At 37.1% G+C, this 25,058-nt stretch overlaps 1 protein-coding gene across 2 annotated transcripts in view; it reads right to left on the bottom strand.

Moving 5' to 3' along the window:
• Window positions 1–450: 450 nt before the first annotated feature.
• The window catches only part of LOC139496448 (multiple epidermal growth factor-like domains protein 10), a 52,144-nt gene continuing 27,536 nt past the window's right edge, over window positions 451–25,058 (bottom strand). Inside the window, exons 18-23 of one of the 2 annotated variants that reach the window (XM_071285064.1) lie at window positions 23,902–23,991; window positions 22,363–22,566; window positions 7,178–7,351; window positions 5,910–6,056; window positions 4,271–4,319; window positions 451–3,375 (exon numbers count right to left, since the gene is read on the bottom strand). In XM_071285064.1, coding sequence (XP_071141165.1) covers window positions 4,279–4,319; window positions 5,910–6,056; window positions 7,178–7,351; window positions 22,363–22,566; window positions 23,902–23,991 — 656 coding nt within the window. In that variant the 3' untranslated portion in view covers window positions 451–3,375; window positions 4,271–4,278. Of the gene's footprint in view, window positions 3,376–4,270; window positions 4,329–5,909; window positions 6,057–7,177; window positions 7,352–22,362; window positions 22,567–23,901; window positions 23,992–25,058 lie in introns of both variants that reach the window. The other variant, XM_071285062.1, reaches the window with a different exon arrangement.

Consider the following 25,058-nt stretch of genomic DNA (forward strand, 5'->3'; position numbering starts at 1 on the left):
ATATTTTATTGAATTTTTTTGAAAATTAAAAAACAAACTTAATTTTAGTCGAGGTATTTCGTACCACCTTAATATTGGAATTGGCTGTTTTTATGCATGCAGTAATAAAGAGCAAAGAAAGGTCAGGTCAAATCTTCCTTGTTTAAATGAAGTGGATGTTAGCAATACCTTTGAACTGTATTCAACTGATTGTTAAATGAATGTCATGTAAAGCCTATCATCAATTCTAAATGTACATCTAAATGAATGTCATGTAAAGCCTATCATCAATTCTAAATGTACATCTAAATGAATGTCATGTAAAGCCTATCATCAATTCTAAATGTACATCTAAATGAATGTCATGTAAAGCCTATCATCAATTCTAAATGTACATCTACTATATCATAACAATAAGAATAAGAATAACATGAATTTTTTACTAAACTTTATTTTCAAATAAATATTGCATATCAATATGTTTTTACAACAGAAATATCACATTATACTGGAAAACCAGACACAAATAAAACTGACAGAATTATTTTATGCAGTATTGATACATTTCCTTCCATATAATTTTTAGTATCCCACACTGCAGAAATAGCAACTTTCTATTAATTAATGTAGATTAATTGTATACCTCCATCTTGGATTAAAAATTGGTACATGTAGTACACAATTTGTCTACTTCATAGCCAAAATTTGCAAATTTTGAGACGATTGGATCAGCAATCTATGTGATCACTCAAATAAGGAAAAATACTTGATAATTGCAGTATTTTAACTGTTTTATAAAATATCAAATATTTTTTTCTGTTAAAATCAATTTTTTTAACCTAGCCATTTAAGGGGAGTTAACCCTTATAGTAAACATTCTATTTTATTTCAAGTTTTTATCTCATAGATTTCTTTTCATTAACAAAACAGTTTTTCTTCATACATAGTATATATGCAAAATATAATCACTTTTGCACGACTTGTAACTTGAAAAATAGCACGTTGACCAATGCTGTATTTTTCTTGAAAAAATGACAGTAAAATCTACATTTTGGCAAAGTAAAAGATTTTTTTTATCTGAATGAATATTTACTGATGATCCTTTTTAAAGGATCAAAACCTGACTCATGCAAGAAAATCAATCTCGTTGAGATGACTAACGATAATCTATAACTATTTGTAATGTAATACTAAAAGATGGAGGCGTCGTTTCTTTATAAAGATTTTTAAGACATTTTTTCAATTTAAAAATAATGCTTATTCTGTTAGGAAAATATATTGTGAAAATTATTGTTCTTTCCTATTTTTATGTTATTTCTTTATACCATATTTTATTTCTTAGATTAGTATTTTATTTTTACTCTTTATTTTCAAGTTGTTCTCTATACTTAAGAGATAACTGTATTGTATTTGAAGCTTTAAGGACGTCCATCGGTAGTTTTACTGTCGCAAATTTAGTTTACCTGGCGACGCGGAGCGGAGACAGGTAAACGGGTATTTGCGACAGTAAAACTACCGATGGACGTCCGCAAAGCTTCAAATACAATACAGTTATCTCTATTCTAATGCAAAACAAGTTCATAATTAAATTTCAATCATTATTTCAGTGTAAAACCTTCATTAAAGTAAATTCCGCGAAAAGATGTTATCTTCTTTGGTCCCTACACTAGGTGACGTCATAGGTATGCTTCCGGTGTCAAACATAAAAACCGTGCGTTTTCTGGCTTCTGTGCCGCTTCAGAATGTAATAAAATTAGATAAAAAGAAGATTTTTAGGCGCAACAAGTGAGTTTTGTGTTTATTATTGTAAAAATGACATGTCAATACATTCCGAAATTCAAAATGTCGGCTTCCTTAGTTACAGACAAGGAGATAGAGAATTTTACGCTTGCTGTCATCCAATCAGAACAATTGTTACAAAAATAATTGCATTAGAATTTTGCCTTCCCCCCAGCATTATTTTTGATTTATATATTCTCTATTCTGTAAACACCATCCATTCCCTCAATAATACCGAACACACGATGAGACAGTAACCAAAAAAACTATGAGCTGTCACATTTTTTTAGTACACTCCAAAATAAACAATAATGATTGTACACATGCAATAGAAGAGATATGATAAATTATAAATTTCTGTAAAAGTTAAACATAAAAAAACATCTCAGCAAAAATAAGATGGTCTAAGATGCAATAGTAAAAAGGCCTAAGATAATTCTTGATTTGTTAAGTTTGCTGCATGGGACAGCAAAATATAATCTTTTAAATGAAGTCTAAGATAAATAGCAAACCAGACTATAATAAATTTTGATTTACTAATTAAATAAGATATAAGTGAGACAAAATGTTGCATGGGACATCAAAATATCTACTTTTTAATTAAGATGCGACAAAAAAGTAAAATGGACTATGATAATTATTGCTTTACTAAGCGAGACAAAATGTTGGGACTTCAAATTATAAAATTATTTAATGAGGTTGAATTTATCTAAATAATACTGAAGGTAGCAAACAATAAAATCATTAAACATTATAAATTGTCATTTTCTAGAATCTCACTTTTCTTAGCAATGACTCAAAAAATAAATGGCAAAGTTATATATTTACAATAAAAAATTTAAATAATATGAAAGGACATTGGTGTCACACTTCAGTGGTTTTCAAAGTGATATTTAAGTCACACTTTAGTGATATATATTGATTTTGATGTCAGACTTCAGTGGTTTCTGAAGTGATATTAATGTCACACTTCAGTGATTTCTGAAGGGATATTGTGTCACACTTCATTGGTTTTCAAAATAGTTTTAATATATAACTTCAGAGGTTTTCAGTGTATGTGATATTGAAATTTCACTTCAGTGATATTTAAAGTGATTACATGAAAAAGACATACTGTTAATTCAGAAATTATTGGGATGTTTTAATTATTGCAAAAAATGCGACAGGGTTATAACCCAATAACTTAAACTTGCATTTTGATTTTTTTAAATGAATAAAACAGGATTTTTCTCAATATTGCAAAAATTAAAATAGCATTTTGGTCTAAAATGACAAAATTGCAATAATAAATGCACACACAATAATTTCTGAATTTACAGTAATCTTTCTGACTGTTTTAAAATTACCAGTAAACTTTCATTTAACCTTTTTCAAATACGTAAGCATTTGCACATGTTGTGAAGATCTATAAAACTTAAAAAACAAAAACAAAAAAACATCATAACAAATCTTAACAATGTCTGTCAACTTTTATAACCATACATAAAATAGCAAATTAACAAGTTGAAAAATAAAAAGGTCATTGTTAATGCATACAATGATTAACATTGAGACATCCGCATGGAAGACTGGTTTATATAGCACTTATACTGGTCTGGTACCCATCAACAAACAAATCTAAAAAAAAAAAACACAATAAATTACTAAATGATATTGTTGATTAAACATGGAAAATCTTAAATTATTTCCTTTCTAAATTATGTGATGTGTTTTTTACATCTTCAAGTTAGCTGTCATCCTGTTGGTTACTTAAATGTGCTGGCTTTGTGTATTTATGTATGTTGATCTCTCCATTTGCGGAGCACCCCTCAAAATAGCGAAGGTCAAAAGTGGAATCTGTGTACACTCCCTATCAGGATTAATGGAAATGTGTCACTAACGATTGACAGTTTTTAACATTAACAAGGAAAATCCCCATCCATAACAAAAGGGAGTGTTAGGACACTAGGCAGATTCAGTTATCAATAAGAGGTGTCACATCAATATCATCAATTTTAAGATTACGAAAAATAGAAAATAACCACTATGACACCTTTACAATAGCTGACTATGCGGTATGGGCTTTGCTCATTGTTGAAGGCCGTACAGTGAACTGTACCAGTAGTTGTTTATTTCTGTGTTATTTTTGGTCTCTTGTGGAGAGTTGTATTTACAATCATACCACATCTTCTTTTTTTATAAAATCTGTGCAATCATGTACTTGTATACACACCTGATATATCACTTTACATTGTATACACACCCGATATATCACTTTACATTGTATACACACCTGATATATCACTTTACATTGTATACACACCTGATATATCTTTTTACATTGTATACACACCTGATATATCACTTAACATTGTATACACACCTGATATATCACTTTACATTTTATACACACCCGATATATCACTTTACATTGTATACACACCTGATATATCACTTAACATTGTATACACACCTGATATATCTTTTTACATTGTATACACACCTGATATATCACTTAACATTGTATACACACCTGATATATCACTTCATATTATTTCTCTTCTTTTCTTCTTCTATGGAATCTATGGAATCTGGTGAAAAAACAATATACATTATCAACATATGAGCTGCGTCGCACAGAAATATAATAAAATGCACGTGCACATATACAGTGTAACCTGTGTTATTCAACAAACTGAGGGACCACATAGTTAGGTTTCTTCTGCAGGGATAGGCATATTTTGGAACCATGAATATGTGTCTGTTTAGACAGAATGTTAAAATACTGAGGTGATAGATTAGGCAGGTTACACTGTATATGTACATGGAATACTGAGGTGATAGATTAGGCAGGTTACACTGTATATGTACATGGAATACTGAGGTGATGGATTAGACAGGTTACACTGTATATGTACATGGAATACTGAGGTGATGGATTAGGCAGGTTACACTGTATATGTACATGGAATACTGAGGTGATGGATTAGACAGGTTACACTGTATATGTACATGTAATACTGAGTTGATGGATTAGGCAGGTCACACTGTATAAGTTCATGGAATACTGAGGTGATGGATTAGACAGGTTACACTGTATATGTACATGGAATACTGAGGTGATGGATTAGACAGGTTACACTGTATATGTACATGGAATACTGAGGTGATGGATTAGACAGGTTACACTGTATATGTACATGGAATACTGAGGTGATGGATTAGGCAGGTTACACTGTATATGTACATGGAATACTGAGGTGATGGATTAGGCAGGTTACACTGTATATGTACATGGAATACTGCGATGATGGATTAGGCAGGTTACACTGTATATGTACATGGAATACTGAGGTGATGGATTAGGCAGGTCACACTGTATATGTTCATGGAATACTGAGGTGATGTATTAGGCAGGTTACACTGTATATGTACATGAAGTACAGAGGTGATGGATTAGACAGGTTACACTGTATATGTACATGGAATACTGAGGTGATGGATTAGGCAGGTTACATTGTATCTGTACATGCATAAAACTTTAAATGGTTTGGGAACTTTCAAATACAAAATAAAATACAAATTTTGGGTTCTTATATCAAACTTATTTTCAAAGATTTGCAAGAAGAATTTTTAAACCAGAAACAGGTCAACAGATGTATGGATATTCAGTACCGAGTAGTAGGTGTTTATTTCAAAAAAAAGTCTCATTTGATTGTTTCCCTGGTCAAGTGAGGCTCAGTTACCTCTGCTGGTGGAATTTAATTCCCCCAAGGTATCATCAGCTCAGTAGTCAGTACTTAGGTACTGACATGATTTAACAAACTTTACTAAAATTGTCCTTTTATAAATTTTGAAATTATTAAGAAACTAAGGTTTCAACTTCCTCAGGAAAAGTTGACTTGAGATGAATTTGGCTATCAATTTTAGGTATTTTTGTCATATTGCTCTTAAATGATTTTCAGTACTTATACATCTTGGATATCAAATGTTTGGCTTTGAGCGTTCCTGATGAAGGTAAATCTGGAAAAGCTCTTCGAACACATCAAAGTTATTAAACGTGTTGTTTTCAATTCTTTTAAATATAGGGGCCCCTAAGTATGCGACCTGGGCCACTTAGGTATTTATAAATCAGGAAATTATTGACTAAAAATATTTGTTATCATACATACCAACAGAGACGTTGTCATAATCATGTCCAGTATCTGATTTATCGGGACTCAAGTTGTTCAAGTTTACGTTCAAATTCTCTTTAAACAGAAAATCTTTTTTACTAGGAACAAATTCTTCATAACCATTGTCTTCTGCAACCACCGCAACTATTAATCATAAACAAAGATCATACATATACTTATTATCAGCAGATGTGGATATCAACAAATATTTATAGATTATCGTTGATCATCTCAAAGAGATTGATTTTCTTGCTTGAGCCGGTAAGGCGAATGCGAGGAAAAGCAATAGAGTTGAGATGACCAATGATAATCTGTTTATTACTATTTTACAGCAACGTTGTCAATGTCAGGTCAATTTCATTAGCAAAGACACGTGCCTCCTTAGTTTCTAGCGATAATTTTCCATCTCAAGCAAGTAGCATGATAATGCACAAAATAGCGATTATAAAGGATATAACAACTTTATCCCATCAGGGCGATAATAAAGGATATAACAACTTTATCTCATCAGGGCGATAATAAAGGATATAACAACTTTATCCCATCAGGGCGATAATAAAGGATATAACAACTTTATCCCATCAGGGCGATAATAAAGGATATACCAACTTTATCCCATCAGGAAAGTCCATACTTCTCAGTTAACAATAGAAATTTACATTTTTAATTGTCTTTTACTTATTTTGTTTTGAAAAAAAACACAAAGCTGCATGTTAACATTTGATGAAACTATAAAATTTCTAAATCAAGTACTTAAATAAACAGTAAAAAAATAGTGGAAAAGAGGAAAGTTTCATGTCAGAGCATAGATGCCAACCCCCTTTTGACACAATCAGTAACAAACTATCAAATTTTCCGTATTTTTGAAAAGTTTTCAGTAATCATTAAAAAACGTGCATTTACCAATTACAATTACTGACCAGTGGTTGCAAAGTGATGTGCACTAAAATGTGTTGTTTAACATGTTGTCTGTAGTATGTATTCCATTCAATTATTGTTCAGATGTTCTCGACTCGTACATTTTCGTTTTGTCAAGGAGAAGTAGAGAAAGGGGGAAAGCTACTTCATAAAATGCAAGTTTGCCTCTTTGGAAGTCAGTTAGTTACCCAATAATAGGTTGATAACTCCCGAGAAACCACAAGAATTACATTTGCATTTTCTAAATACCGGACTAGGAGGGAGAGGTAATGATTTAAATCCATGTTGTTATCTCTTTGACACATTCCCCACTTTCATTCTCAATTTTTACACTTTTCTCAACCTACCATTGGAAAGGTTTGGGTTTCCGAAATCAGCATTGATATTTTTAATGGTTGTATATCGATCGTCAACACCTTCAGCTACAGATGTACAGGAAGTGGGTCTATCTGTACAGTTGTTATGGCAACCGTCTGTTGACGCTGATGTTGTGAAGTTTGGGTTATTTATTCCTGATATCTCTGCAAAAGAAGATAACATTTAATAAGTATGTTATATCTACTGAGGATGAAAACTGAGGTTAACATATTTTATTCGTAAGTATGTCATATCTACTGAGGCTGAGAACTGAGGTTAATCTATTTTATTTAGAAGTATTTCATATCTACTAAAGCTGAAAAATGAAGTTAATATATCTTATTTATAAGTATTTCATATCTACTAAAGCTGAAAAATGAGGTTAATATATCTTATTTATAAGTATGTCATATCTACTGAGGCTGAAAACTGAGGTTAATCTATTTTATTTATAAGTATTTCATATCTACTAAAGCTGAAAAATGAGGTTGATATATCTTATTTATAAGTATGTCATATCTACTGAGGCTGAGAACTGAGGTTAATCTATTTTATTTAGAGGTATTTCATATCTACTAAAGCTGAAAAATGAGATTAATATATCTTATTTATAAGTATGTCATATCTACTGAGGCTGAGAACTCAGGTTAATCTATTTTATTTAGAAATATGTCATATTTACGGAAACAGAAAACTGAAACACCTATCCATCAAATGAATGTGAATGCAAGCATGTTTGGTTAAAGATTTTTTTTTTCCTAAAAGTTCAAGTAGCTAAACTTTTTTTTAAACGCATTAAAACAATTTTTTGTAAGACTTGGTGATTAATTCAAATACTCAAAATCTAACTGTTGAGGTGGAGATCTTTTATAGCACACAAGATAATGTCAATGAATTTGCTTCTAGCCAGTTAACACTAAGGTTGTGAGATCCAACCCCACTCATGTGGGTGCACTCGACTACAATCATAATTGATTAAGGTTGTCACAAAATAGACCAAAAGTGGCACTAAAAAAGTGGTGTTTAAACACCAACTATCAATCAATCAATGAAATGAAGTTGGACAATTTATTGTCTTATGTCCATTAATATTGGTTATGGTATCTACTCTCTTTGTGTATTCATTAATAAAAATTCTGAATACATCTATGTTTTTTAGTTTTCTGCTCGGATACATAGTACAACTTACATATTGAAAAAACTAATAATTGTAATCAAAAAATTTATTGGGTTATACATTGTACTTGCTGTCTGTAATTTTGTATCCAAATATCATGTGTTGTAATTTTATTGAAAAATCTAAATTACTCTTTTTAAAGAGATTGTGTATTTGTTGCCAAAATCTTATTAAATAAGAGCAATTGAAAAAATAATGAGCATAGTCTTCTTCTATGTTACAAAAATTACACAAACTTATTTTCTATTGTAATAAAAGCTTTTTGGTTTGTACAATAAACTGTAGTAGTTTCCATCTGTATATTTTAAATTTATTTTCAGTTAAGTATTTGAAAATAAAGTTATATAATGTATTCATTTTTGAAGCTTCTTGCAATGGTGAACTTTTGAGCCACCTGTTTATCCCTACTGACGTTTCTTTTTTTACTATTCACTAGAGTGTCATATAACATTTCATTTGAAAAAAATGTAGTCTCAAAATAATGATCTTTTACATGTGATCTTATTTCTCTGGATATTTACTTTACTTTGGACAGAATTTTCTTGTTTAACTATGTCAATCCAATTTGTGGAATGGATTGTTTCAATTTATGAAATTCAGCGATCCAGTTTACTTTACTTTAATTTGTTCAAAATATAATTTTCTGATAGTGACATAGTGTCATTTAGAATGTCATTTAAGTATATTATATCACTTTTAATCCAGTTTTCAAAGATAATTGGTTTCGTATGAAATGCAATAAATTTATTCCCCCAAATTGTTTGTTTTCTTATATCAGCATATGTCACTGCTTGTTTTGTTTGTCCATCCCCAGTCAAAATCTAGGACTTTCTTACTTCTCTATAAAATTCTGGAACATGTTTAAAATATTCTAAATGTGTTATATCATTTAAATTCATATTAAATATAACTAAAATATTATTAGACACTTTTAAATATTTAAAAGGTATAAGCTTCCAGTTGGCAAATTTACCATAAACTAGTCTATATACCCATGATGCTTTAAGCAATATAAAATAATCAACCATTTGTAGGCCTCCTAAATTTAAAGTATTACTCACATGATTGTGAACTAGAGAAGTGAACAGAGTTGAGGTACTCACCTGATTGTGAACTAGAGAAGTGAACAGAGTTGAGATACTCACCTGATTGTGAACTAGAGAAGTGAACAGAGTTGAGGTACTCACCTGATAGTGAACTAGAGAAGTGAACAGAATTGAGGTACTGACCTGATAGTGAACTAGAGAAGTGAACAGAGTTGAGGTACTCGCCTGATTGTGAACTAGAGAAGTGAACAGAGTTGAGGTACTCGCCTGATTGTGAACTACAGAAGTGAACAGAGTTGAGGTACTCACCTGATTGTGAACTACAGAAGTGGACAGAGTTGAGGTACTCACCTGATTGTGAACTAGAGAAGTGAACAGAGTTGAGGTACTCACCTGATTGTGAACTAGAGAAGTGGACAGAGTTGAGGTACTCACCTGATTGTGAACTAGAGAAGTGAACAGAGTTGAGGTGCTCACCTGATTGTGAACTAGAGAAGTGAACAGAGTTGAGGTACTCACCTGATTGTGAACTAGAGAAGTGAACAGAGTTGAGGTACTCACCTGATTGTGAACTAGAGAAGTGAACAGAATTGAGGTACTCACCTGATTGTGAACTAGAGAAGTGAACAGAATTGAGGTACTCACCTGATTGTGAACTAGAGAAGTGAACAGAATTGAGGTACTCACCTGATTGTGAACTAGAGAAGTGAACAGAGTTGAGGTACTCACCTGATTGTGAACTAGAGAAGTGAACAGAGTTGAGGTACTCACCTGATTGTGAACTAGAGAAGTGGACAGAGTTGAGGTACTCACCTGATTGTGAACTAGAGAAGTGGACAGAGTTGAGGTACTCATCCGATTGTGAACTAGAGAAGTGAACAGAGTTGAGGTACTCATCCGATTGTGAACTAGAGAAGTGAACAGAGTTGAGGTACTGACCTGATTGTGAACTAGAGAAGTGAACAGAATTGAGGTACTCACCTGATTGTGAACTAGAGAAGTGAACAGAGTTGAGGTACTCACCTGATTGTGAACTAGAGAAGTGAACAGAGTTGAGGTACTCACCTGATTGTGAACTAGAGAAGTGAACAGAATTGAGGTACTCACCTGATTGTGAACTAGAGAAGTGAACAGAATTGAGGTACTCACCTGATTGTGAACTAGAGAAGTGGACTGAGTTGAGGTACTCACCTGATTGTGAACTAGAGAAGTGGACAGAGTTGAGGTACTCACCTGATTGTGAACTAGAGAAGTGAACAGAGTTGAGGTACTCATCCGATTGTGAACTAGAGAAGTGAACAGAGTTGAGGTACTGACCTGATTGTGAACTAGAGAAGTGAACAGAGTTGAGGTACTCACCTGATTGTGAACTAGAGAAGTGAACAGAGTTGAGGTGCTCACCTGATTGTGAACTACAGAAGTGAACAGAGTTAAGGTACTCACCTGATTGTGAACTACAGAAGTGAACAGAATTGAGGTACTCACCTGACTGTGAGCTAGAGAAGTGAACAGAGTTGAGGTACTGACCTGACTGTGAACTAGAGAAGTGAACAGAGTTGAGGTACTCACCTGATTGTGAACTAGAGAAGTGAACAGAGTTGAGGTACTCACCTGATTGTGAACTAGAGAAGTGAACAGAGTTGAGGTACTCACCCGATTGTGAACTAGAGAAGTGAACAGAGTTGAGGTACTCACCAGATTGTGAACTAGAGAAGTGAACAGAGTTGAGGTACTCACCTGATTGTGAAGTAGAGAAGTGAACAGAGTAGAGGTACTCACCTGATTGTGAACTAGAGAAGTGAACAGAGTTGAGGTACTCACCTGATTGTGAACTAGAGAATTGTGAACTAGAGAAGTGAACGGAGTTGAGATACTCACCTGATTGTGAACTAGAGAAGTGAACGGAGTTGAGGCACTCACCTGATTGTGAACTAGAGAAGTGGACGGAGTTGAGGTACTCACCTGATTGTCAACTAGAGAAGTGAACAGAGTTGAGGTGCTCACCTGATTGTGAACTAGAGAAGTGAACAGAGTTGAGGTACTCACCTGATTGTGAACTAGAGAAGTGAACAGAGTTAAGGTACTCACCTGATTGTGAAGTAGAGAAGTGAACAGAGTTAAGGTACCCACCTGATTGTGAACTACAGAAGTGAACAAAATTGAGGTACTCACCTGACTGTGAGCTAGAGAAGTGAACAGAGTTGAGGTACTCACCTGATTGTGAACTAGAGAAGTGAACAGAGTTGAGGTACTCACCTGATTGTGAACTAGAGAAGTGAACAGAGTTGAGGTACTCACCTGATTGTGAACTAGAGAAGTGAACAGAGTTGAGGTACTCACCTGATTGTGAACTAGAGAAGTGAACAGAGTTAACGTACTCACCTGATTGTGAACTAGAGAAGTGAACAGAGTTGAGGTACTCACCTGACTGTGAACTAGAGAAGTGAACAGAGTTGAGGTACTCACCAGATTGTGAACTAGAGAAGTAAACAGAGTTGAGGTACTCACCTGATTGTGAACTAGAGAAGTGAACAGAGTTGAGGTACTCACCTGATTGTGAACTATAGAAGTGAACAGAGTTGAGGTACTCACCTGATTGTGAACTATAGAAGTGAACAGAGTTAACGTACTCACCTGATTGTGAACTAGAGAAGTGAACATAGTTAACGTACTCACCTGATTGTGAACTAGAGAAGTGAACAGAGTTGAGGTTCTCACCCGATTGTGAACTAGAGAAGTGAACAGAGTTGAGGTACTCACCGGACTGTGAACTAGAGAAGTGAACAGAGTTGAGGTTCTCACCTGATTGTGAACTAGAGAAGTGAACAGAGTTGAGGTACTCACCGGATTGTGAAGTAGAGAAGTGAACAGAGTTGATGTACTCACCTGATTGTGAACTAGAGAAGTGAACAGAGTTGAGGTACTCACCGGATTGTGAAGTAGAGAAGTGAACAGAGTTGATGTACTCACCTGATTGTGAACTAGAGAAGTGAAGAGTTGAGGTACTCACCTGATTGTGAACTAGAGAAGTGAACAGAGTTGAGGTACTCACCTGATTGTGAACTAGAGAAGTGAACAGAGTTGAGGTACTCACCTGACTGTGAACTAGAGAAGTGAACAGAGTTGAGGTACTTATCTGATTGTGAACTAGAGAAGTGAACAGAGTTGAGGTATTCACCTGATTGTGAACTAGAGAAGTGAACAGAGTTGAGGTACTGACCTGATTGTGAACTAGAGAAGTGAACAGAGTTGTGGAACTCACCTGATTGTGAACTAGAGAAGTGAAGAGTTGAGGTACTCACCTGATTGTGAACTAGAGAAGTGAACAGAGTTGAGGTACTCACCTGATTGTGAACTAGAGAAGTGAACAGAGTTGAGGTACTCACCTAATTGTGAACTAGAGAAGTGAACAGAGTTGAGGTACTCACCTGATTGTGAACTAGAGAAGTGAACAGAATCGAGGTACTCACCTGATTGTGAACTAGAGAAGTGAACAGAGTTGAGGTACTCACTTGATTGTGAACTAGAGAAGTGAACAGAGTTGAGGTACTCACCTGATTGTGAACTAGAGAAGTGAACAGAGTTGAGGTACTCACCTGACTGTGAACTAGAGAAGTGAACAGAGTTGAGGTACTTATCTGACTGTGAACTAGAGAAGTGAACAGAGTTGAGGTACTGACCTGATTGTGAACTAGAGAAGTGAACAGAGTTGAGGTTCTCACCTGATTGTGAACTAGAGAAGTGAACAGAGTTGAGGTACTGACCTGATTGTGAACTAGAGAAGTGAACAGAGTTGAGGTACTCACCTGATTGTGAACTAGAGAAGTGAACAGAGTTGAGGTACTCACCTGATTGTGAACTAGAGAAGTGAACAGAGTTAACAGACTCACCTGATTGTGAACTAGAGAAGTGAACAGAGTTGAGGTACTCACCCTATTGTGAACTAGAGAAGTGAACAGAGTTGAGGTACTGACCTGATTGTGAACTAGAGAAGTGAACAGAGTTGAGGTACTCACCTGATTGTGAACTAGAGAAGTGAACAGAGTTGAGGTACTCACCTGATTGTGAACTAGAGAAGTGAACAGAGTAGAGGTACTGACCTGATTGTGAACTAAAGGACTAAACAGAGTTAACGTACTGACATGATTGTGAACTAGAGAAGTGAACAGAGTTGAGGTACTCACCTGATTGTGAACTAGAGAAGTGAACGGAGTTGAGGTACTCACCTGATTATGAACTAGAGAAGTGAACAGAGTAGAGGTACTGACCCGATTGTAAACTAGAGAAGTGAACAGAGTTGAGGTACTGACCTGATTGTGAACTAGAGAAGTGAACAGAGTTGAGGTACTGACCTGATTGTGAACTAGAGAAGTGAACAGAGTTGAGGTACTCACCCGATTGTGAACTAGAGAAGTGAACAGAGTTGAGGTACTCACCCGATTGTGAACTAGAGAAGTGAACAGAGTTGAGGTGCTAACCTGATTGTGAACTAGAGAAGTGAACAGAGTTGAGGTACTCACCTGATTGTGAACTAGAGAAGTGAACAGAGTTGAGGTACTGACCTGATTGTGAACTAGAGAAGTGAACAGAGTAGAGGTACTGACCTGACTGTGAACTAGAGAAGTGAACAGAGTAGAGGTACTGACCTGATTGTGCACTAGAGAAGTGAACAGAGTTGAGGTACTCACCTGATTGTGAACTAGAGAAGTGAACAGAGTTGAGGTACTCACCTGATTGTGAACTAGAGAAGTGAACAGAGTTGAGGTACTCACCTAATTGTGAACTAGAGAGGTGAACAGAGTTGAGGTACTCACCTGATTGTGAACTACAGAAGTGAACAGAGTTGAGGTACTCACCTGATTGTGAACAAGAAAAGTGAACAGAGTTGAGGTACTCACCTGATTGTGAACTACAGAAGTGAACAGAGTTGATGTACTCACCTGATTGTGAACTAGAGAAGTGAACAGAGTTGAGGTACTCACCTGATTGTGAACTAGAGAAGTGAACAGAGTTGAGGTACTGACCTGATTGTGAACTAGAGAAGTGGACAGAGTTGAGGTACTCACCTGATTGTGAACTAGAGAAGTGAACAGAGTTGAGGTACTCACCTGATTGTGAACTAGAGAAGTGGACAGAGTTGAGGTACTCACCTGATTGTGAACTAGAGAAGTGGACAGAGTTGAGGTACTCACCTGATTGTGAACTAGAGAAGTGAACAGAGTTGAGGTACTCATCCGATTGTGAACTAGAGAAGTGAACAGAGTTGAGGTACTGACCTGATTGTGAACTAGAGAAGTGAACAGAGTTGAGGTACTCACCTGATTGTGAACTAGAGAAGTGAACAGAGTTGAGGTGCTCACCTGATTGTGAACTAGAGAAGTGAACAGAGTTAAGGTACTCACCTGATTGTGAACTACAGAAGTGAACAGAATTGAGGTACTCACCTGACTGTGAGCTAGAGAAGTGAACAGAGTTGAGGTACTGACCTGATTGTGAACTAGAGAAGTGAACAGAGTTGAGGTACTCACCTGATTGTGAACTAGAGAAGTGAACAGAGTTGAGGTACTCACCGGATTGTGAAGTAGAGAAGTGAACAGAGTTGATGTACTCACCTGATTGTGAACTAGAGAAGTGAAGAGTTGAGGTACTCACCTGATTGTGAACTAGAGAAGTGAACAGAGTTGAGGTACTCACCTGATTGTGAACTAGAGAAGTGAACAGAGTTGAGGTACTCACCTGACTGTGAACTAGAGAAGTGAACAGAGTTGAGGTACTCACCTGACTGTGAACTAGAGAAGTGAACAGAGTTGAGGTACTCACCTGATTGTGAACTAGAGAAGTGAACAGAGTTGAGGTACTCACCCGATTGTGAACTAGAGAAGTGAACAGAGTTGAGTTACTCACCAGATTGTGAACTAGAGAAGTGAACAGAGTTGAGGTACTCACCTGATTGTGAAGTAGAGAAGTGAACAGAGTAGAGGTACTCACCTGATTGTGAACTAGAGAAGTGAACAGAGTTGAGGTACTCACCTGATTGTGAACTAGAGAATTGTGAACTAGAGAAGTGAACGGAGTTGAGATACTCACCTGATTGTGAACTAGAGAAGTGAACGGAGTTGAGGTACTCACCTGATTGTGAACTAGAGAAGTGGACGGAGTTGAGGTACTCACCTGATTGTCAACTAGAGAAGTGAACAGAGTTGAGGTGCTCACCTGATTGTGAACTAGAGAAGTGAACAGAGTTGAGGTACTCACCTGATTGTGAACTAGAGAAGTGAACAGAGTTGAGGTACTCACCTGATTGTGAAGTAGAGAAGTGAACAGAGTTAAGGTACCCACCTGATTGTGAACTACAGAAGTGAACAAAATTGAGGTACTCACCTGACTGTGAGCTAGAGAAGTGAACAGAGTTGAGGTACTCACCTGATTGTGAACTAGAGAAGTGAACAGAGTTGAGGTACTCACCTGATTGTGAACTAGAGAAGTGAACAGAGTTGAGGTACTCACCTGATTGTGAACTAGAGAAGTGAACAGAGTTGAGGTACTCACCTGATTGTGAACTAGAGAAGTGAACAGAGTTAACGTACTCACCTGATTGTGAACTAGAGAAGTGAACAGAGTTGAGGTACTCACCTGACTGTGAACTAGAGAAGTGAACAGAGTTGAGGTACTCACCTGATTGTGAACTAGAGAAGTGAACAGAGTTGAGGTACTCACCTGATTGTGAACTATAGAAGTGAACAGAGTTGAGGTACTCACCTGATTGTGAACTATAGAAGTGAACAGAGTTGAGGTACTCACCTGATTGTGAACTACAGAAGTGAACAGAGTTGAGGTACTCACCTGATTGTGAACTAGAGAAGTGAACAGAGTTGAGGTACTCACCTGATTGTGAACTAGAGAAGTAAACAGAGTTGAGGTACTCACCTAATTGTGAACTAGAGAGGTGAACAGAGTTGAGGTACTCACCTGATTGTGAACTACAGAAGTGAACAGAGTTGAGGTACTCACCTGATTGTGAACAAGAAAAGTGAACAGAGTTGAGGTACTCACCTGATTGTGAACTACAGAAGTGAACAGAGTTGATGTACTCACCTGATTGTGAACTAGAGAAGTGAACAGAGTTGAGGTACTCACCTGATTGTGAACTAGAGAAGTGAACAGAGTTGAGGTACTGACCTGATTGTGAACTAGAGAAGTGAACAGAGTTGAGGTACTCACCCGATTGTGAACTAGAGAAGTGAACAGAGTTGAGGTACTCACCCGATTGTGAACTAGAGAAGTGAACAGAGTTGAGGTACTGACCTGATTGTGAACTACAGAAGTGAACAGAGTTGAGGTACTGACCTGATTGTGAACAAGAAAAGTGAACAGAGTTGAGGTACTCACCTGATTGTGAACTAGAGAAGTGAACAGAGTTGAGGTACTCACCCGATTGTGAACTAGAGAGGTGAACAAAGTTGAGTTACTCACCTGATTGTGAACTAGAGAAGTGAACAGAGTTGAGGTGCTAACCTGATTGTGAACTAGAGAAGTGAACAGAGTTGGGGTACTCACCTGATTGTGAACTAGAGAAGTGAACAGAGTTGAGGTACTCACCTGATCGTGAACTAGAGAAGTGAACAGAGTTAAGGTACTCACCTGATTGTGAACTACAGAAGTGAACAGAATTGAGGTACTCACCTGACTGTGAGCTAGAGAAGTGAACAGAGTTGAGGTACTGACCTGATTGTGAACTAGAGAAGTGAACAGAGTTGAGGTACTCACCTGATTGTGAACTAGAGAAGTGAACAGAGTTGAGGTACTCACCGGATTGTGAAGTAGAGAAGTGAACAGAGTTGATGTACTCACCTGATTGTGAACTAGAGAAGTGAAGAGTTGAGGTACTCACCTGATTGTGAACTAGAGAAGTGAACAGAGTTGAGGTACTCACCTGATTGTGAACTAGAGAAGTGAACAGAGTTGAGGTACTCACCTGACTGTGAACTAGAGAAGTGAACAGAGTTGAGGTACTCACCTGACTGTGAACTAGAGAAGTGAACAGAGTTGAGGTACTCACCTGATTGTGAACTAGAGAAGTGAACAGAGTTGAGGTACTCACCCGATTGTGAACTAGAGAAGTGAACAGAGTTGAGTTACTCACCAGATTGTGAACTAGAGAAGTGAACAGAGTTGAGGTACTCACCTGATTGTGAAGTAGAGAAGTGAACAGAGTAGAGGTACTCACCTGATTGTGAACTAGAGAAGTGAACAGAGTTGAGGTACTCACCTGATTGTGAACTAGAGAATTGTGAACTAGAGAAGTGAACGGAGTTGAGATACTCACCTGATTGTGAACTAGAGAAGTGAACGGAGTTGAGGTACTCACCTGATTGTGAACTAGAGAAGTGGACGGAGTTGAGGTACTCACCTGATTGTCAACTAGAGAAGTGAACAGAGTTGAGGTGCTCACCTGATTGTGAACTAGAGAAGTGAACAGAGTTGAGGTACTCACCTGATTGTGAACTAGAGAAGTGAACAGAGTTGAGGTACTCACCTGATTGTGAAGTAGAGAAGTGAACAGAGTTAAGGTACCCACCTGATTGTGAACTACAGAAGTGAACAAAATTGAGGTACTCACCTGACTGTGAGCTAGAGAAGTGAACAGAGTTGAGGTACTCACCTGATTGTGAACTAGAGAAGTGAACAGAGTTGAGGTACTCACCTGATTGTGAACTAGAGAAGTGAACAGAGTTGAGGTACTCACCTGATTGTGAACTAGAGAAGTGAACAGAGTTGAGGTACTCACCTGATTGTGAACTAGAGAAGTGAACAGAGTTAACGTACTCACCTGATTGTGAACTAGAGAAGTGAACAGAGTTGAGGTACTCACCTGACTGTGAACTAGAGAAGTGAACAGAGTTGAGGTACTCACCAGATTGTGAACTAGAGAAGTAAACAGAGTTGAGGTACTCACCTGATTGTGAACTAGAGAAGTGAACAGAGTTGAGGTACTCACCTGATTGTGAACTATAGAAGTGAACAGAGTTGAGGTACTCACCTGATTGTGAACTATAGAAGTGAACAGAGTTGAGGTACTCACCTGATTGTGAACTACAGAAGTGAACAGAGTTGATGTACTCACCTGATTGTGAACTAGAGAAGTGAACAGAGTTGAGGTACTCACCTGATTGTGAACTAGAGAAGTAAACAGAGTTGAGGTACTCACCTAATTGTGAACTAGAGAGGTGAACAGAGTTGAGGTACTCACCTGATTGTGAACTACAGAAGTGAACAGAGTTGAGGTACTCACCTGATTGTGAACAAGAAAAGTGAACAGAGTTGAGGTACTCACCTGATTGTGAACTACAGAAGTGAACAGAGTTGATGTACTCACCTGATTGTGAACTAGAGAAGTGAACAGAGTTGAGGTACTCACCCGATTGTGAACTAGAGAAGTGAACAGAGTTGAGGTACTCACCCGATTGTGAACTAGAGAAGTGAACAGAGTTGAGGTACTGACCTGATTGTGAACTACAGAAGTGAACAGAGTTGAGGTACTGACCTGATTGTGAACAAGAAAAGTGAACAGAGTTGAGGTACTCACCTGATTGTGAACTAGAGAAGTGAACAGAGTTGAGGTACTCACCCGATTGTGAACTAGAGAGGTGAACAAAGTTGAGTTACTCACCTGATTGTGAACTAGAGAAGTGAACAGAGTTGAGGTGCTAACCTGATTGTGAACTAGAGAAGTGAACAGAGTTGGGGTACTCACCTGATTGTGAACTAGAGAAGTGAACAGAGTTGAGGTACTCACCTGATCGTGAACTAGAGAAGTGAACAGAGTTGAGGTACTCACCTGATTGTGAACTATAGAAGTGAACAGAGTTGAGGTACTCACCTGATTGTGAACTAGAGAAGTGAACAGAGTTGAGGTACTCACCTAATTGTGAACTAGAGAGGTGAACAGAGTTGAGGTACTCACCTGATTGTGAACTACAGAAGTGAACAGAGTTGAGGTACTCACCTGATTGTGAACAAGAAAAGTGAACAGAGTTGAGGTACTCACCCGATTGTGAACTAGAGAAGTGAACAGAGTTGAGGTACTCACCTGATTGTGAACTAGAGAAGTGAACAGAGTTGATGTACTCACCTGATTGTGAACTAGAGAAGTGAACAGAGTTAACGTACTCACCTGATTGTGAACTAGAGAAGTGAACATAGTTAACGTACTGACCTGACTGTGAACTAGAGAAGTGAACAGAGTAGAGGTACTGACCTGATTGTGAACTAGAGAAGTGAACAGAGTTGAGGTACTCACCTGATTGTGAACTAGAGAAGTGAACAGAGTTGAGGTACTCACCTGATTGTGAACTAGAGAAGTGAACAGAGTTGAGGTACTCACCTAATTGTGAACTAGAGAGGTGAACAGAGTTGAGGTACTCACCTGATTGTGAACTACAGAAGTGAACAGAGTTGAGGTACTCACCTGATTGTGAACAAGAAAAGTGAACAGAGTTGAGGTACTCACCCGATTGTGAACTAGAGAAGTGAACAGAGTTGAGGTACTCACCTGATTGTGAACTAGAGAAGTGAACAGAGTTGATGTACTCACCTGATTGTGAACTAGAGAAGTGAACAGAGTTGATATATTCACCTGATTGTGAACTAGAGAAGTGAACAGAGTTGAGGTACTCACCTGATTGTGAACTAGAGAAGTGAACAGAGTTGAGGTACTCACCTGATTGTGAACTAGAGAAGTGAACAGAGTTGAGGTATTCACCTGATTGTGAACTAGAGAAGTGAACAGAGTTGAGGTACTGACCTGATTGTGAACTACAGAAGTGAACAGAGTTGAGGTACTGACCTGATTGTGAACAAGAAAAGTGAACAGAGTTGAGGTACTGACCTGATTGTGAACTACAGAAGTGAACAGAGTTGAGGTACTGACCTGATTGTGAACAAGAAAAGTGAACAGAGTTGAGGTACTCACCCGATTGTGAACTAGAGAAGTGAACAAAGTTGAGTTACTCACCTGATTGTGAACTAGAGAAGTGAACAGAGTTGAGGTGCTAACCTGATTGTGAACTAGAGAAGTGAACAGAGTTGAGGTACTCACCTGATTGTGAACTATAGAAGTGAACAGAGTTGAGGTACTCACCTGATTGTGAACTATAGAAGTGAACAGAGTTAACGTACTCACCTGATTGTGAACTAGAGAAGTGAACATAGTTAACGTACTCACCTGATTGTGAACTAGAGAAGTGAACAGAGTTGAGGTACTCACCTGATTGTGAACTAGAGAAGTGAACAGAGTTGAGGTACTCACCTGATTGTGAACTAGAGAAGTGAACAGAGTTGAGGTACTCACCTGATTGTGAACTAGAGAAGTGAACAGAGTTGAGGTACTCATCCGATTGTGAACTAGAGAAGTGAACAGAGTTGAGGTACTGACCTGACTGTGAACTAGAGAAGTGAACAGAGTTGAGGTACTCACCTGACTGTGAACTAGAGAAGTGAACAGAATTGAGGTACTCACCTGATTGTGAACTAGAGAAGTGAACAGAGTTAAGGTACTCACCTGATTGTGAACTAGAGAAGTGAACAGAGTTGAGGTACTCACCTGATTGTGAACTAGAGAAGTGAACAGAGTTGAGGTACTCACCTGATTGTGAACTAGAGAAGTGAACAGAGTTGAGGTACTCATCCGATTGTGAACTAGAGAAGTGAACAGAATTGAGGTACTCACCTGATTGTGAACTAGAGAAGTGAACAGAGTTGAGGTGCTCACCTGATTGTGAACTAGAGAAGTGAACAGAGTTGAGGTGCTCACCTGATTGTGAACTAGAGAAGTGAACAGAGTTAAGGTACTCACCTGATTGTGAACTACAGAAGTGAACAGAATTGAGGTACTCACCTGACTGTGAGCTAGAGAAGTGAACAGAGTTGAGGTACTGACCTGATTGTGAACTAGAGAAGTAAACAGAGTTGAGGTACTCACCTGATTGTGAACTACAGAAGTGAACAGAGTTGAGGTGCTCACCTGATTGTGAACTAGAGAAGTGAACAGAGTTGAGGTACTCACCTAATTGTGAACTAGAGAAGTGAACAGAGTTGAGGTACTCATACGATTGTGAACTAGAGAAGTGAACAGAGTTGAGGTGCTCACCTGATTGTGAACTAGAGAAGTGAACAGAGTTAAGGTACTCACCTGATTGTGAACTACAGAAGTGAACAGAATTGAGGTACTCACCTGACTGTGAGCTAGAGAAGTGAACAGAGTTGAGGTACTGACCTGATTGTGAACTAGAGAGGTGAACAGAGTTGAGGTACTCACCTGATTGTGAACTAGAGAAGTGAACAGAGTTGAGGTACTCAACTGATTGTGAACTAGAGAAGTGAACAGAGTTGAGGTACTCACCTGATTGTGAACTAGAGAAGTGAACAGAGTTGAGGTGCTCACCTAATTGTGAACTAGAGAAGTGAACAGAGTTGAGGTACTCACCTGATTGTGAACTAGAGAAGTGAACAGAGTTGAGGTACTCACCTGACTGTGAACTAGAGTACTCACCTGATTGTGAACTAGAGAAGTGAACAGAGTTGAGGTGCTCACCTGATTGTGAACTAGAGAAGTGAACAGAGTTGAGGTACTCACCTGATTGTGAACTAGAGAAGTGAACAGAGTTGAGGTACTCACCTGATTGTGAACTAGAGAAGTGAACAGAGTTGAGGTACTCACCTGATTGTGAACTAGAGAAGTGAACAGAGTTGAGGTGCTCACCTGATTGTGAACTAGAGAAGTGAACAGAGTTGAGGTGCTCACCTGATTGTGAACTAGAGAAGTGAACAGAGTTGAGGTACTCACCTGACTGTGAACTAGAGTGCTCACCTGATTGTGAACTAGAGAAGTGAACAGAGTTGAGGTGCTCACCTGACTGTGAACTAGAGAAGTGAACAGAGTTGAGGTACTCACCTGATTGTGAACTAGAGAAGTGAACAGAGTTGAGGATTTCATTCTCTTTTTTCAACCTGCTCATTCTCCTGTACATGTAAACTCCTACAAACAATACGACCAATAGAAACAAAACAATCATGACTGTCACTATGGCAACAGCTGGATCTGATTCTTGAGGGGCCGTCTCAGAAGGTGAAATGATATGTCCTACTGCATCTCTTCCTGAAAGAAGAAAAAGTCTAATTATATGAAGTTTGGTTGCTGTCAAGTTGACATAAAATCTTATAATTGTGAACTTTCCATTTCTAAGTAGCAACATTCCAGCAGCACCTGCATACGGGGTATATATCTCCCAATTGATACGATATTCCCGTGCTTGCATTTCCTATCATGATTTTCTTGATAGAGGGTTTCTGCTCACAAGGAAGCTATTAAACCAAGAGTTCCAAATGGTGAAGTTGAAATCATCCCTTCGTAAATTTTACGGACGCCATCACGAGTTGGTTGACCGTTATGGAATAACCGTTTCACAAATGATATCTGATATGTTCCTTACGTCGTAACTACAATCCCCTTCCCTTTCATGAATGTGACCTACCGAATTAGACTATTTACCGGATTTGTAATCACATAAGCAACACGACGAGTGCCACATGTGGAGCAGGATCTGCTTACCCTTCCGGAGCACCTGAGATCACCCCTAGTTTTTGGTGGGGTTCGTGTTGTTTATTCTTTAGTTTTCTATGTTGTGTCATGTGTACTATTGATTTTCTGTTTGTCTTTTTCATTTTTAGCCATGGCGTTGTCAGTTTGTTTTAGATTTATGAGTTTGACTATCCCTTTGGTATCTTTCGTCCCTCTTTTATATCTTTTATACATACATAATTCTTATATCTTTTATAAATACATAATTCTTATATCTTTTATATATACATTTATCAGTTTTTCAAATATTTTGTGCAATGTTTTACCCTGAAAAAACAGAATGGTTTACCTAGAAAGGAATGAGGTCTTCTGCCATCTTTGATTGTCAAATAGCAGAACACATTACCTTTAGATTTTCAATCAAGTCAACAAATTTAAAAACATGAATGCAATTTACTTATATAAAACAAAATAGGATTGCCAATGAGACAACTCTACACCAGAGACCAAATGGCATGTGACTTAAATTACTATAGGTCACTGTACAGCCTTCAATAATGATTCAATAACTTTTATTGTTAAAATGAACAAATTTATGTGGTATATCTATAATATTTAATTTAGAAATTGTATTATAAACTCATAAAGGAATCTACAAGAATATTTTCTATTTTACGTTAAAGTACAGTAGCCCGATTTTTTAATTTTGATATTTTTAAAGAATTTTGAAAAGAACTATCTTCTTATATATATTATTTCAGAAATCTAAAATTTATATTACCTTCTATTAACTTATCAGTTAAATTTTCTGACCAAATCTGTCTTATTATATTTTTTAACCAATCTCTGTACTCTTAATTGACGAAGTATTGTAAATTAGGATTACATTCCTAATGTTCTGTTTACACATACCTATACACCCGTACACCGGGTTACATTCCTGTTTGTCTGTACACTGACATTGCTTTGCACAGTTTTCTCCGTAATACCCAGTTGTGCAGGCTGAAAACACAACAAAAAAAACATTAATCATATTGCATAATTTGAACAATTTCACTACAGACAACTGTCTTGCATGGACTGCCTCAGCTGTGCTGCGGCTCTCACGGTTGTTAGCTTCATCCGGCGACTAACAGCCAACTTAGAACTGGTACGGACCAGGGGAATTCGACTTGTCAGTTCAGGGATACGATTTTAAGTTGAATCTGTCATGTGACTTCCATCAATTATTTCTATACTCTGTCATGTGACTTCCATCAATTATTTCTATACTCTGTCATGTGACTTCCATCAATTATTTCTATACTCTGTCATGTGACTTCCATCAATTAGTTCTATACTCTGTCATGTGACTTCCATCAATTATTTCTATACTCTGTCATGTGACTTCCATCAATTATTTCTATACTTTCTTACAGAATGGTGATTATGAAAGTGAATGAAACTTTTAATAAAGCAGGGATACAAATGATGCCCACAATCACATAAACCATAATAAAGGGACATAACTCAAGAACATATATACCATAATAAAGGGACATAACTCAAGAACATATCTATACCATAATAAAGGGACATAACTCAAGAACATATACCATAATAAAGGGACATAACTCAAGAAAATATACCATAATAAAGGGACATTACTCAAGAACATATACCATAATAAAGGGACATAACTCAAGAGCATATACCATAATAAAGGGACATGACTCAAGAACATACATACCATAATAAAGGAACATAACTCAAGAACGTATATACCATAATAAAGGGACATAACTCAAGAACATACATATACCATAATAAAGGGACATAACTCAATAACATATATACCATAATAAAGGGACATAACTAAAGAACATATATACCATAATAAAGGGACATAACTCAAGAACATATATATACCATAATAAAAGGACATAACTCAAGAACATATATACCAAAATAAAGGGACATAACTCAATAACACATATACAATAATAAAGGGACATAACTCAAGAATATATATACCAAAATAAAGGGACATAACTCAATAACATATACCATAATAAAGGGACATAAATCAA

The sequence above is a fragment of the Mytilus edulis genome, chromosome 11 (assembly GCF_963676685.1).
Source record: "Mytilus edulis chromosome 11, xbMytEdul2.2, whole genome shotgun sequence".
Classification (NCBI taxonomy): domain Eukaryota; kingdom Metazoa; phylum Mollusca; class Bivalvia; order Mytilida; family Mytilidae; genus Mytilus; species Mytilus edulis.